The sequence below is a fragment of the Carassius gibelio genome, chromosome B12 (genome assembly GCF_023724105.1).
Source record: "Carassius gibelio isolate Cgi1373 ecotype wild population from Czech Republic chromosome B12, carGib1.2-hapl.c, whole genome shotgun sequence".
NCBI lineage: Eukaryota > Metazoa > Chordata > Actinopteri > Cypriniformes > Cyprinidae > Carassius > Carassius gibelio.
Window position 1 is genome coordinate 22,938,871 of NC_068407.1, and position 14,547 is coordinate 22,953,417.

At 41.3% G+C, this 14,547-nt stretch overlaps 1 protein-coding gene across 2 annotated transcripts in view; it reads right to left on the bottom strand.

Moving 5' to 3' along the window:
* Positions 1-14,547, bottom strand: part of lrp2b (low density lipoprotein receptor-related protein 2b) — a 105,373-nt gene that overhangs the window by 79,542 nt on the left and 11,284 nt on the right. For both annotated transcript variants that reach the window (XM_052570463.1, XM_052570462.1), the window contains exons 10-12: positions 2,619-2,747; positions 2,072-2,241; positions 1,686-1,909 (exon numbers count right to left, since the gene is read on the bottom strand). In XM_052570463.1, coding sequence (XP_052426423.1) covers positions 1,686-1,909; positions 2,072-2,241; positions 2,619-2,747 — 523 coding nt within the window. The remainder of the gene's footprint in view (positions 1-1,685; positions 1,910-2,071; positions 2,242-2,618; positions 2,748-14,547) is intronic.

The following is a 14,547-nucleotide window of genomic DNA, read 5'->3' on the forward strand; positions in this document are numbered from 1 at the left end:
GGATTAGTTTAAACATTGGCATAGGTATTTGTACACCATTGAGGGCATATTTATGAATAAAAATATTGATTTTAGATAATAAAATACCTAAAAAGTTACTTATTGTCCCTTTAAGGCAACAAACTTCAGCAGATTTTTGAGTTTGCTCAACTTAAAGGTCTGTTAGTTGTACAAACTTTTGTGCATGTTTAATCAACATAATATATTAAGTTAAGTGAACTTTTAGTTAAACTTTCAATTTTGTGTTTAGTTAACTTAGTCATAAGTTGGGCCAACTTAGAATTTTAAGGCAACAAACTTCAGCAGATTTTTGAGTTTGCTCAACTTAAAGGTCTGTTAGTTGTACAAACTTTTGTGCATGTTTAATCAACATAATATATTAAGTTAAGTGAACTTTTAGTTAAACTTTCAATTTTGTGTTTAGCTGACTTACTCATAAGTTGGGCTAACTTAAAATTTTAAGTCAACTAAACACAAAATTGAAAGTTTAACTAAAAGTTCACTTAACTTAATATATTATGTTGATTGGACATGCACAAAAGTTTGTACAACTAACGGACCTTTAAGTTGAGCAAACTCAAAAATCTGCTGAAGTTTGTTGCCTTAAAATTTTTAAGTTGGCCCAACTTTTGATTTTTTACAGTGCAGTGGTTTTGGCACTGTGAGCAGGTGCCAGGTCATGCTGAAAAATGAAATCTTCATCTCCATAAAGCTTTTCAGAAGATGGAAGCATGAAGTGCTCCAAAATCTCCTGATAGCTAGCTGCATTGACCCTGCCCTTGATAAAACACAGTGGACCAATACCAGCAGCTGACATGGCACCACAGACCATCACTGACTGTGGGTACTTGACACTGGACTTCAGGTATTTTGGCATTTCCTTCTCCCCAGTCTTCCTCCAGACTCTGGCACCTTGATTTCCGAATGACATGCAAAATTTGTCCAAAAGTCCAGTGCTGCTTCTCTGTAGCCCCGTCAGGCACTTATGCCGCTGTTTCTGGTTCAAAAGTGGCTTGACCTGGGTAATGTGGCACATGTAGCCCATTTCCTGCAGACGCCTGTGCACGGTGGCTCTGGATGTTTCTACTCCAGACTCAGTCCACTGCTTCCGCAGGTCCCCCAAGGTCTGGAATCGGTCCTTCTCCACAATCTTCCTCAGGGTCCGGACACCTCTTCTCATTGTGCAGCGTTTTTTGCCACACTTTTTCCTTCCCACACACTTCCCACTGAGGTGCCTTGATACAGCACTCTGGGAGCAGCATATTCGTTAAGAAATTTCTTTCTGTGTCTTACCCTCTTGCTTGAGGGTGTCAATGATGGCCTTCTGGTCAGCAGTCTTACCCATGATTGTGGTTTTGAGTAATGAACCAGGCTGGGAGTTTTTAAAAGCCTCAGGAATCTTTTGCAGGTGTTTAGAGTTAATTAGTTGATTCAGATGATTAGGTTAATAGCTTGTTTAGAGAACCTTTTCATGATATGCTCATTTTTTGAGATAGGAATTTTGGGTTTTCATGAGCTGTATGCCAAAATCATCAGTATTAAAACAATAAAAGACCTGAAATATTTCAGTTGGTATGCAATGAATCTAAAATATATGAAAGTTTCATTTTTATCATTACATCATGGAAAATAATGAACTTTATCACAATATGCAATTTTTTTTAAAGGACCTATACTGTACTCACCCCACTGTTGGGTCCAGTGCAAGCCCGTGAGGGGTCACCAAATTTTCTGCAATCAGCGTGACACGGTTTCCTCCATCATAATCACATGCTTCAATTCTCTCCACACGTTCCTCAACAAGGTACAACTTAATGTTGATCCAGTCCACAGCCAGATTCTGGGCATTGTGCACTGCTTCAGACAGCACCTCCTTCTTTTCACTACCATCAAAATTTATGGAGTAAACCTGAAAAATACACACATATATATATATATATATATATATATATATATATATATATATATATATATATATATATATATATATATATATATATATATATATATATAACTTTTATTTATATATGTATATGTACATTTCAATTTCACACTATAAACCATTAAACACCTTTTGAGAATTGGTGTCTGTCCAGAATATCCTTTGAGTGTGCCAGTTGTAACCGACACCCACAGCATAACCTTTACCATCTGATTGGACCAGAAGCCTAACAAACCGCCCATGAATATCTGCCATCTTGATATCACGGCCATCTGTGAAGATCAGTTGTGGTAAACCCCCTGTAAGGACAAAGAGGAAAGCGACATTACAATGTACTATCAATAATATTAGCACAAATGCTGTGCACAACAAAAACAATTTTATTTTTATCTGCATCATAGTACTTGTCTTTATTGTTTATTAGCCAGTAACTACTCTACTAAATTGTCTGCAGTAGTGCCTTCAGTATAGGAAGATGATTATTAACTAATGCTTTTAATGAAATTCGTAGTACTGTTGTAAAGGATGATGTTAACTTGTACTAAAATCTTTAATTCAAAGAGTTTGAGGCACTTAAATATATTTAAATAAATTAATATGGTCATACCAATAATGATCCATTATGTTTTATGACACATTTAGCACGTAAAACTTTTTGGTTTTAGTTTCCACTCACCTGAAATATTGGCCTTGCAGACATGACCCTGCTCCAGGAAGTATCCATCTGCACAGCTGCAACGATGGGTGCCTGGGCGATCTTCACAGAAATGATCACAGATACCCCAAATTTTACAGTCATCATAGTCTGAGGATAAAACACATGCATGGGTCAATAACACATCTCATTTCAGTTGTCCGGATCTAACCAAAACACACTTATGCAAATGTATAGATTGTACCAAAAAAAATAAAAAAAAATAAAAGAACATGGCTGCAACTCTTGAAAATATTTGTCTTAGTTTGTCATCATCTAATAATAAAATAAGCAGTAAATCGGTTCTGTCTTAACCAATGAAAACGAAAACTATAACACCTTAAAAATTACTTGAAAAACCATAATGATTAGGTGTACTCACATGCATGAGACATAATGTAATACTTTATGGAGCACTTGCAACTAGATTTTAAAGGATTTCACCTTTTCATAACATTGCAATCTTTTTTTTTTTTTTGCTATATTTTAGTGCTTAATTTTGTGCGTGTGCCGTGGGATTTTTTTACTTATCAAAAATTTTGCCACAGCAGAAAAAAGAAACACTGCTATAAACAACACTTTTCATGATTAGTTCATCTTGGCAGCTGTTATAGTAAAAACGAGAGAACAGTGTGCATTTACGTAGCAGACAAGGCCCTTCTAACTACACATTCAAATCAAAATTAAAGGTGGAAAATTAACATATATATCTAAATTATGATAATTTTGTATTAACAAATCCTAAGAATTATATTTGAATATAAGACTATAAATGTAGCCTTCCACAGGAAACATTATAAAATAATAATAAAAAATCATTACCTTTAAGCAACTAACAAACTCACAATGATATCACAGTATTCTTTCTAGCATGGCGTGACATTATCCAGATGTAGACAGAAATCTGGGCACATATTCACAAAACATTTTAAGGCTTAAGTAGCTCATAATTTACCAATTTAGGAGAAAATCTTAAAAATTATGCAGGTGTCCTTCTCCTAGAACTCCAAAATTTTTGCTCAGAGTATTTCACAAAGCTTTTTAGCTCTAAACTAGCTCCTAAATCTGTGATTTGTTAGGAGTAATGAAGAGGACTCCTAAGTCACTAAAACCAATCCACAAACTATCCTAAAATGGCTGTTGCTGGCAATCTGCCTCGGACATAAACGTTTTAGAAACATTTGACAATAATGTGCCTTTAAAAAGGTATCACCTTTATAAGGTCCATGCACTCTGTCCAAGGAAGGTATCCTGTGCTGGCTGAGGGTTTCTTGCATGTTCAGTCTTATCAGCTCGCAAAGTTATTCAATTTAAATTCAATTCTAATCTGACTTCATTTTATTATGACCTCGAATTTAGGTTGAAAGGCAAATTGTTTGTTTGCTGTCTCTAATTATTACTATGATTCTGACAATTGATTATTCTAGTTAACTCTTTACTTTATATTTACTCATTTATTAAGAATCTATGTTGCACAAGGTGCCTCACATCGGCCGTTTTACCTGTGTCTCGTGATTACAAACTTGCCAGTCTGAACATTAGTCAGAGGTTATGACTAATACTATTTAATAGGTCACCTATGCTTACCATTATTTGAGTATTAGATCTATTTAATGTTAGCCCCCTATTTGTCGGTCACTACGAGTTATGTCGAACGACACAAGGGGCGGTCACACTAGCCTTTGAATGTGCGAAATGATTTCGGACGCCGCTGCGAATATGGGCAGGAGCAAGATATAATGGTTTCCCCTCAGTTATCACAACATGGATTAATCTGTGCTTTTACTGTGTCTTTTGCGACTGCGTCTTAAGCGTCTTATTATATTGTCAAGTCAAGTCACCTTTATTTATATAGCGCTTTAAACAAAATACATTGTGTCAAAGCAACTGAACAACATTCATTAGGAAAACAGTGTGTCAATAATGCAAACACGATAGTTAAAGGCAGTTCATCATTGAATTCAGTGATGTCATCTCTGTTCAGTTAAATAGTGTCTGTGCATTTATTTGCAATCAAGTCAACGTTATCGCTGTAGATGAAGTGACCCCAACTAAGCAAACCAGAGGCGACAGCGGCAAGGAACCAAAACTCCATCGGTGACAGAATGGAGAAAAAAACCTTGGGAGAAACCAGGCTCAGTTGGGGGGCCAGTTCTCCTCTGACCAGACGAAACCAGTAGTTCAATTCCAGTCAGATTGTGCAGAAGAATCATCGATCGGTTTCCTGTGGCCTTGTCCTGGTGCTCCTCTGAGACAAGGTCTTTACAGGGGATCTTTATCTGGGGCTCTAGTTGTCCTGGTCTCTGCTGTCTTTAAGGGCAGTAGAGGTCCTTTCTAGGTGCTGATCCACCATCTGGTCTGGATGCGTACTGGATCCGGGTGACTGCAGTGACCCTTTGATCTGGATACAGACTGGATCTGGTGGCTACGGTGACCTCGAAATAAGAGAGAATCAGACAAATATTAGTGTAGATGCCATTCTTCTAATAATGTAGCAAGTACATCGGGTGTTATGGGAAGTGTTCCCGGTTCCGGTTTAGATAATTAATGCAGCCTAAAAATCCTTAAACGGATTTGGATATTAAAAGCATATTAGTATGTAATGTGTAAGCCAGTGTCAGGGTTTGGCAAGAGAGGAACTCAAGTGCAGACAGGAATCAGGTTACACAGAGGGTTTATTAACACAAGGGGAAAACAAAACCCACGAGGGGGAAAACACTGACTAGGGTAGATACAAAATGATCAAACAGGACGGCTGACAAGATAAACAAGGACTCTAAACACTAACTATAAACAAACACTCACGGTAATACAAAAACTTCTTCAGGGATTCAGAAACATATAGAGGCACTCACGATATGGTAAACACTCACATGTAGGAACAATCACAATCTCAATGGAACAGTCACAATCACAGTGTGGAACACAATGAACCGACAAAAGACAGAGCACACTAGGGGATCTAAATAGGAGAACTAATTAACTCTTAAACTCTGCAGACCCGGTACCGGGTCCGAAAATAGCATGCCAGATGTTTGTGTATCATTTGCATATCCTTCCTTATATGGTATATGCCCATAAATGGGTTCATTTGAAAGCTTAGAGTGTTTTCTTTACAAAGAATACCATTAATTGGGGTTTTATGATACATAAAGTAGTCAAATTAAGCTAAGAAATATATTTCCCCCCCTCATAAATTTCCATCTAACGATTGCGAATACGTTTTCGTAAGAATGTGTATTTAAAATATTTTTCACAAAACAGTCAAGTCATATATCACAAGAAAGCTCTCATTCTCAGGAATCTGATGATGTAGATCATTTTATTGTGTGACAATCACAGATCGAATGATCTTCAACAGAATCGCGATGTAAATTATTGCAAATTAATTAAACTGCCCAGTCCTTTCCGCCGGAATGATGAAACGAAGCGCTGGTCTCTGGGAAAAGGAGTTTTTGGCTGCTTCTGAACAAAGAGCACGCGAGGAAAAACTACACGCAGGGATTCGCCGGATTAAAAATGAATAATATTCATAATACAAGTTATGGATTACCAGCGTCACCGTGGAGAGGTCAGGACGCGCATCTGGTAAGCGTATACGCGTGCTACTCGCTTTCATACATTTGATTCTTTATTCTGAGGCCTGGAAGCTCCACTAGCAATAAGCTAATATGTTTATTTTCATAACTGTGCAGTGTTCGACCGCATCTCAGTGAATGTACAGTAAACAGTACAGTACTGGGGGAATAAACATAAATTAGTTTGTTGACGCTCCAAAGTTCGCGTAGAAGCTTCGGGGAGCGTGTTTACGCTGAATCAGAACCAAAACAAACAGACACGCTGATAAAACATCAAAATATTATATATGAATGAGACAGGCGAGGTCTCCCAATCTTTACACGATGCAGAATAGACATAAATGAAATGATATGAAGCTGGAGATTGTGGATTCTATTTTAGATTGTGATAGACCAGATATTTTTTATAATTTTATGCATGTTGCTATTGTGTAATTTGACTTATTCTCTTTCAAAGACTGTTCAGAAAACCCACACACAAAAAAAGCACATTGTATTGAGATGGTTCATCATATGTGAAACAACATAAATAATACTATTTGTCACAAACAGCAGCTTTTTATGTAACTTCTGAGTGTTTTCTGTAAAATAATATACAGATATCACATTATTCCATACTGCAAGTGTGCAAAAGATGACTTCATACTTATTTAGACTAAAATTGTATACAAAAATAGTATTATTCCTTCCTTCAGTTGGAATGGAATAACTTTTGCATAGATTAGGATAGAAAGAAATTTCTGTTTTCCTCTAATAGCTGACAAGTGGAACAAGCACAAGACATTGGTCTGATGTTGCCAGCCCCTTCAATGCCTGAGTTATACCATTTCAAACTTCAGTTTACACAAATAAAATAAAAAAGCGCCTTGTTTTTTTCCCTATTTATTATAACACAGACAGCATATATTGTCATTTTTATCAATTTCAACAGTGTTTTATGTAATTTCAAAGGGTTTCCTTTGAAATTATACCAAACTTTCTGAGCTTACACTGTAGCATTAGTATAAGCAGGCATTCAAAATTAGGTAGGAAAATGAAAAACGGAAATCCCCAAAATAGCATTTGTGCTTAAGAGGTTTTTAAGAAACAACAGGTGGCACAGATACGGCAATCACGACAAGACTAGGATAACAAGGGGGGCGGGACAGGGGAACGAGACAACACAAGCACATGGCCCAAAGACAAGGCCATGTGCTTGTACACAAAACACGGGTCTGTCATGATCCTGCCTCAAGACTAGAGAAAAGTCAGGACATGAAGGCAGAACCATGACAGCCAGGTTAAGGAGAAGGGTCTTTAATCTAGATTTAAACTGCAAGAGTGTGTCTGCCTCCTGAACAATGTTAAGTAGGTTATTCCAGAGTTTAGGTGCCAAATAGGAAAAGGATCTGCCGCCCGCAGTTGATTTTGATATTCTAGGTATTATAAAATTGCCTGAGTTTTGAGAACGTAGCGTACGTAGAGGATTATAATGTAAAAGGAGCTCATTCAAATACTGAGGTGCTAAACCATTCAGGGCTTTATAAGTAATAAGCAATATTTTAAAATCTATACGATGTTTGATAGGGAGCCAGTGCAGTGTTGACAGGACCAGGCTATTATGGTCATAATTCCTGGTTCTAGTAAGAACCCTTGCTGCTGCATTTTGGACTAGCTGTAGTTTGTTTACTAAGCGTGCAGAACAACCACCCAATAAAGCATTACAGTAATCTAACCTTAAGGTCATAAATGCATGGTGTGTGTGACCATGGCAACGATGCAATCGCGTCTCTCCTTTCTTAAAGGGAAAGGAGCAGACCCCTCTGTCACTACCCGTTACGGTTTCTCTGCCACAGGCAGAGGACTGCCGGCTAGTGCTCTGGGAGATTTGAAGGTGACAGTGAGAGCTTCTCCGCCGGGCCACGCCCTACGGACCTCTTACCCCTTCCGCATTGTTTGTCCTGTGCAGCTGCTGGGTGATTTTGCTTGGCTGTGTTATGGCAGTCCCAACGGGTCATTCAGTTTGCCGCCGGGGATCAGATGTCGACTGCAGCATCGGGATGGGCTAATGACCTCTGTGGATGAAGATTCGGTGGGGATGCCCCCCTCGGGTGCTGTGAGCATCAGGATGGAGGTGAATGCACCGCCCAGCCCTGAGTGCTCATGGCTGTTTGATTGGTTCTCTGTGTAGAGCGCAGCTCACAACCGCGTTTTGCTCTGGTTCCTTTCTTCTCGGATGTGCATGGGGAAGAGATGTAGTCATGGATAGCCCGTTTTTACTGCCAGAAGCAGCTCGTTGCGTTCCTCCGTCCTCACTTCCCTCTATGACAGGGAAGCTAGGGGTGCGTCAACATTCCCCAGCAGGAGAGTGTGATTGCGGTGCACTTGTGTCCGCAAAACGCCGCCACTGGGAGGAATAGTCTGTGTCTCTCCCCCAAGGCCTGTAAGTTGTTGTCCACTCTCGCCGCCAAGGCTTACAGTGTTGCGGGCCAAGCTGCCTCTGCCCTGCATGTGATGGCTATCCTGCAAACTCACCAAGCCAAGGCTTTAACAAATGCATGAGGGTAGAACCAACACGAGATTGATGCAGGAGCTGCGCACAGCGACTGACCTCACCCTTCTGGGTGACAGAATTCACGACGCAGTCCCTCGGGAAGGCGATGTCCACTCTGGAGTCCAGTAGTGCCGTTTCTGGTTCAGCCTGGTCGGTATGAGAGACGTTGACAAAGTGCACTTTTCGACACTCCCTTCTCCCAGGCTGTCCTGTGTGGTGACGCTGTCAGGGGCTGTGCCCAGCAGTTCCTGACAGAACAACATCAGACTGAGGCAATACAGCACATCTTGCCACGATGTGATCCTCCGGTTGCCACCATTCCATCGTGGGCAGTGTCTCAGCCTGCTTGTCGCCGTGGGTGCCCCCCTGCATCCTCCACACCAGCTCCGTCCCATGCTTAGAGTTCTTCAAGGCCGGCACGTCACGCCCCACGCAAGAGAGCGGCGCCCCCCATGTCACTTCTGAATGCAAAGTTCTCTAGAAAGATGACTAAGCATCTCCTCTCTTAGGGGTTGGGCACCATTTGGCACCCGCGTCCAGATCTTTGGATCCTCCACGTGTGGCTTCTGTAAGGGACGTGGCAGACCTAAGTTATCTGCCACCGGCGGTGGTAGACACTATCAATCAGGCTAGAGCCTCCTCTACGAGGCAGGCCTATGCTCTGAAGTGGAGTCTGTTCACAAATTGGTGTTCTTCACACCGAGAAGACCCCCAGAAATGCTCGGTCAGAGTTGTGCTTCTTCCTGCAAGAAAGGTTGGAGTGTAGGCTGTCACCCTCCACCCTGGTAGTGTATGTGACGGTCCCTGGGGAGGCATGATCTGATTGTTAGGTTCCTGAGGGGTGCCAGAAGGTTAAATCCTCCTAGTACATCCCTGGTTCCCTCCTGGGACCTCTCTATTGTTCTGGCGGGACTTCAGAGGGGTTCCTTTGAGCCACTGGATTCAGTCGAGCTTAAATTCCTGTCTCTCAAGACAGCACTCCTGGTCGCGCTCACTTCCATCAGAGGGTCGGGGACCTCCAAGCATTTTCCGTAAGTGAAGAGTGCCTTGTGTTCAGGCTGGCCTACTCTCACGTTGTCCTGAGACCCCGGCCTGGATACATGCCCAAGGTTCCCACCACTCCCTTCTGAGACAAGGTGGTGCACCTGCAAGCGCTGGCCCACAGAGGAAGCAGGTCCAGCATTGGCATTGCTGTGTCCCGTAAGAGCGCTTTGCATATACTTGGAACCCACCCAGAGCTTCAGAAGCTCTGAGCAGCTCCTGGTCTGCTTTGCAGGTCAGCAGAAGGGGAAGGCTGTCTCCAAGAAGAGGTTGGCCCAATGGATAGTGGATGCCATCACCTTGGAGTACCGTTCCCAAGTCAACCGTATGGAGTGTGGCCTCCTCCTATGCACTGGCTCATGGTGCCTCTCTGGCAGACATTTGTCGCGGCTGGGCAACACTGAACACCTTCGCGAAGTTCTACAACCTTTCTGTAGAGCCAGTTTCTTCCCGTGTGTTGGGTAACAGGTAATTGGCAGGAAGGGCTGGCTGGGTGTCACGCTTGCTGCGCCATTACCCCTAACTTCTCCCAGTAGAGTTCCCCAGTTGGGGTATCCTGGTTGAGCATCCTCCAGCACGGCGGTCAAACTTGCCGGAGCAGTTTGTCGCCAGGCCCAGTACTGGTGTTAGCATGCCCAGAGCTCCGGTCAGGTTCTGTACTGGGCTAGGTGTCCATATGGCTTGATTCCCTACAGGTAATCCCATATGTGTCTTCTTTCACGGTAAGGTTTCCCTCTTGGCAAACGCGTGTCTTCCCTTGACAGACCTGTTCTGTCAGTCTCTTCTGGCAGCTGTTCCATCCCTACTCTAAGGTAGGACCTTCCTCAGAGACCCTTTCCATATGTAGTACTGCCCCCTGGTCAGTCCATATCAGTATCTCCACATGTCACCTCCCTACAGGTAGGATGTGGTCTCCGTAGCGGCCTGTTCCTAGGCTCGCTTCCCTATTGTCTTCCCAAGCTGAAAGAACAAATAGGGAAGATTTGAAGCAATCTTTCACCGAAGGTTGAAATCCCTTCCACTGACTTTGTGTGGGCGGAACAACAGCGTTGCCTTCTCGAGCAGCGATGTACTCACCCTTTGGCCCCTTGGTACCAAGGTCAGTGAATTTGCGCTGGGCCTTGGGGAGGTTACGACCTTAAGTGTAGCTTTTGGGGCATGCCACAGCTTGCCGACAATTTCAGTGCCACAGGGTTGTGACGTGTTCAGGTTGTGGCGTTTTCCATAGGACCCCATATGTCATTCGACATAACTCGTAGTGACCGACAGAAAGGGAATGTATTGGTTACATATGTAACCCTCGTTCCCTGATGGAGGGAACGGAGACGTTATGTCCCCATGCCACAACCTTGAACCGTTCGCTGTTGCCGGGACACATTCTCGGCTCCTCAGGCTAAAACCTACTGAGTGGATGCACCTGTCGCACTTTATATCTGTTGGGACGGGGAGTGGCTCAGCTATGTTAAATCCACTAGCCAATTTTCACTGCCGTTCCCCATCAGGGAACAAGGGTTGCATATATAACTGAGACGGTACCCATGTGCAACTTAGTTAAAGCTCAAAACAATAATCAGCGGTTATGCTATAATTATTTGTCTAGCCCCCAACAGTTATATAAGTACATAAAACTTAACTAAAGTTAAGACAAAAATCTGCAGTTATGCTAATTATATATTTTGATTGTAATTTTATCTAGCCCCCGATAGTTAAATTAACTAGATACAACTTGAATAAAGCTCAAACAATAGTCAGTGGTTATGCTAGTACTATTTTTCTAGCCTCCAATAGTTAATATAACTACGTACAACTTAATTAAAGATGAGACAATAACTAGCAGTTATGCCCAGTACTATGACTAGCCCCCCAAAGTTAACACAACTAAGTACAACTTAACTAAAGTCAAGTAGTTAGTCAGAAATTTAGAATCTCAACTGATGTACCCATGCTCCATCTAACCTGAGATCTAGTATGCACTTAACCCTGGACACAGATTTGCCAAAACATACGCATTCAGTTAATCTACATGAGCATTTCAAGAATAAGTCAGAATAAATCAAATGTAACAATTTATTATCAGTCAGGTAAATATGTATTATGCCAGTGGTTTTCAACCTGTGGTCTGCGGCCCCTAGCGGGTCACGGTGGTATTGCAGATGGGCCACCAATTACTATTAAAATAAATAATAATATTGTTAATATATGTAAAAGTGTCATAACATAATAACACAATTTTAAATATATTGTAATTAAATAACAAAAAATAAATATTAAACTGTAACTAGGAATAAACCACCAATTTATATTTTTGCTGCATATGCTACAAAACAACAAATTCAAACATGCATAAATGCTGTCAACATGTTCCCTCCTGACTGCTTGCTCCGCTGACTGTCTACCCGCTGCCAAGCTCTGCCTGGATCTGATTTTGCTGAGCAGTGTCAGCCCGAGTTATTTTCTGTTCATTGCCTGTTCATTCTAGGGCTGTGCGATTAATAGAAATCATCGTAAACGATCATCACGATTTGAGCGTGCACGATTTCTAAATGGCTTTATAGCACGATTTTCCGCGGCCCTGACCTCCCGCAGTATGCACCTTTTTTCCGAGCCCATGTTAACGGATCAGACTGTTCACCAGTGTTGTCAGACGTACGATAATTATTACAATAATTTGTACCTCTTTATGATCAATAATGAAAAAAAATCCCGTAATGTACGATAATTTCAGAATTTAATGAAAATGTAAATGATGGTAGTTGAAGTCATAGGGCTTCTTTTCTCATACACAAAATCGACTCATTACAGACACTCTAAATGCGTTCGTGTGCACCTGAGGGTGTGTTAAGAATGCAGGAGAGTGTCCTGCTTTAAAGCCAATGAGCACTGTTGCGGTCCATGACAGCAATAACCCCTTCAACATCTGGCAACACCAGGGCCGGCGCTCCGCACACGCACATCACGCACTGCGCGTGGGGCACCAAGTGCCTGGGGGGGCACCAAAAAATCTAGAGTTGGGGTACTCGAACTTGGACTCGGACTCGAGTCCGGACTCGAGTCCAATTTTGAATGAACTCGGACTTGTCACGCACTCGGGTGAATTTGTACTCGGACTTGACATGGACTTGAACATTTTGGACTCGGAAAATATTCCGAGTACAGTCGAGTCCACGTCATGTGTAACAATAAAACCAGCATAAAATTGAAATGATAAATTAATGAATGTCTCCCCTTCTGTCATTTTACTGCACCACACCGGCAGGCAGAAGTCTCCTGCTTGCAGACGAAACACACGCACCACTCACTGGATATCAGTGTGGATTAGTGATGGGAAGTTCGATTCTTTTCCGGACGGTTTGATTCAATAAACCGGTTGAAAAAAAAAACAGTTCACCGGATACATAATCCATTGCGATGTATTTGTTATTAAATGAACTTACGTTTCGTCAGATTGCCCTTCATTCAAGCCCTCGGTTTACCCGCACTCATTACATTAGCACAAAATCAGTTCAGAATCAATCACCAAAAGAATCAGTTCGGTTCAGACGCGCTGTGAGTCATTCGGCTTCATGCTGAATCACGCATGCGCAGTTTCATCAGCTCCTCGGTTCTCGAATCGGACGCGTCCGAAAGAAACGGTTTTCGGTTCAGTTTATTGATGATCTGAAAACTGATACAACCGGTTCTTGACTCGAGAACGAGAATCGCTCAAAACCCGGGTAGGAAAATCTGACAGGGTAGGATAAAATGTCAGGACACCGGCACATGCTGCAGTTCAGTATCATCAGCTGCTCTACTCGTGTTCTGTTTACTACAAACTCACAGTTTGTGAATCTGTCATCATTAACTATAAATACAGTACAGATATTTCATAAATCATCCCTTATTCATATTAAACATGGAGTCTTTAGAGTCTTAATTATTGTCCAACTTCCCTGAAAACCCCTTTGGCCCATACATAATCTACAATATACAGATTAGAAACATGAAGCCCCTATCTTAAAAAAAAAAAAAAAAACATATATATATATATATATATATATATATATATATATATATATATATATATACATATTTTTTTTTATAGTTTATCACACTTTCCGATGTTTAACAAAATACTTGAAAAATTACACGCATGCGCAGTATCATCAGTTCATCGGTTCTCAAATCGGACGCCTCCGAAAGAAACGGTTTTCGGTTCAGTTTACTGGTGACAGCAGCAGCAATCAACGGATGCTGCACAGCTCAGCATTGCAGGATTTGCAAGACCAGAACTGACCAAACAAGCAATGCAACTTTATGATGCAAGTTCTCCAAGACAACAAGAAATTCATAATGTCATCATTAAGGATCTCCTCATTGGCTGCACTTTACCTCTGTCAAATGTGGGGGAGAGGCATTAAATAACTGAAATGTCATCTTTAACTGGAGGACAGTATAGTGTGATACAATAATAAAATAGGTTCATTTGTATTTCCATGCACTTGTAATACAATAAAACCTTTGAAAACTTTTTTGATAGGAAATTAGTTCTGTTGACATAAAATAAAAATGTTCAATGGCAATGACTAGATGTAACAGTGGTATTTTTTTATTACATTTTTATATTGCCATTGGTTTAATGGGTTGAAAGGTTAAAATATTAATATAATGTAAAAATGTACAATTCCAATTCATAATCTTTTTTAAATTAATTACTTTCTGGACTCGGGCGGACTCGACTCGGACTCTGCCTTTAAGAACTCGGACTTGAGTCCAACTCGGC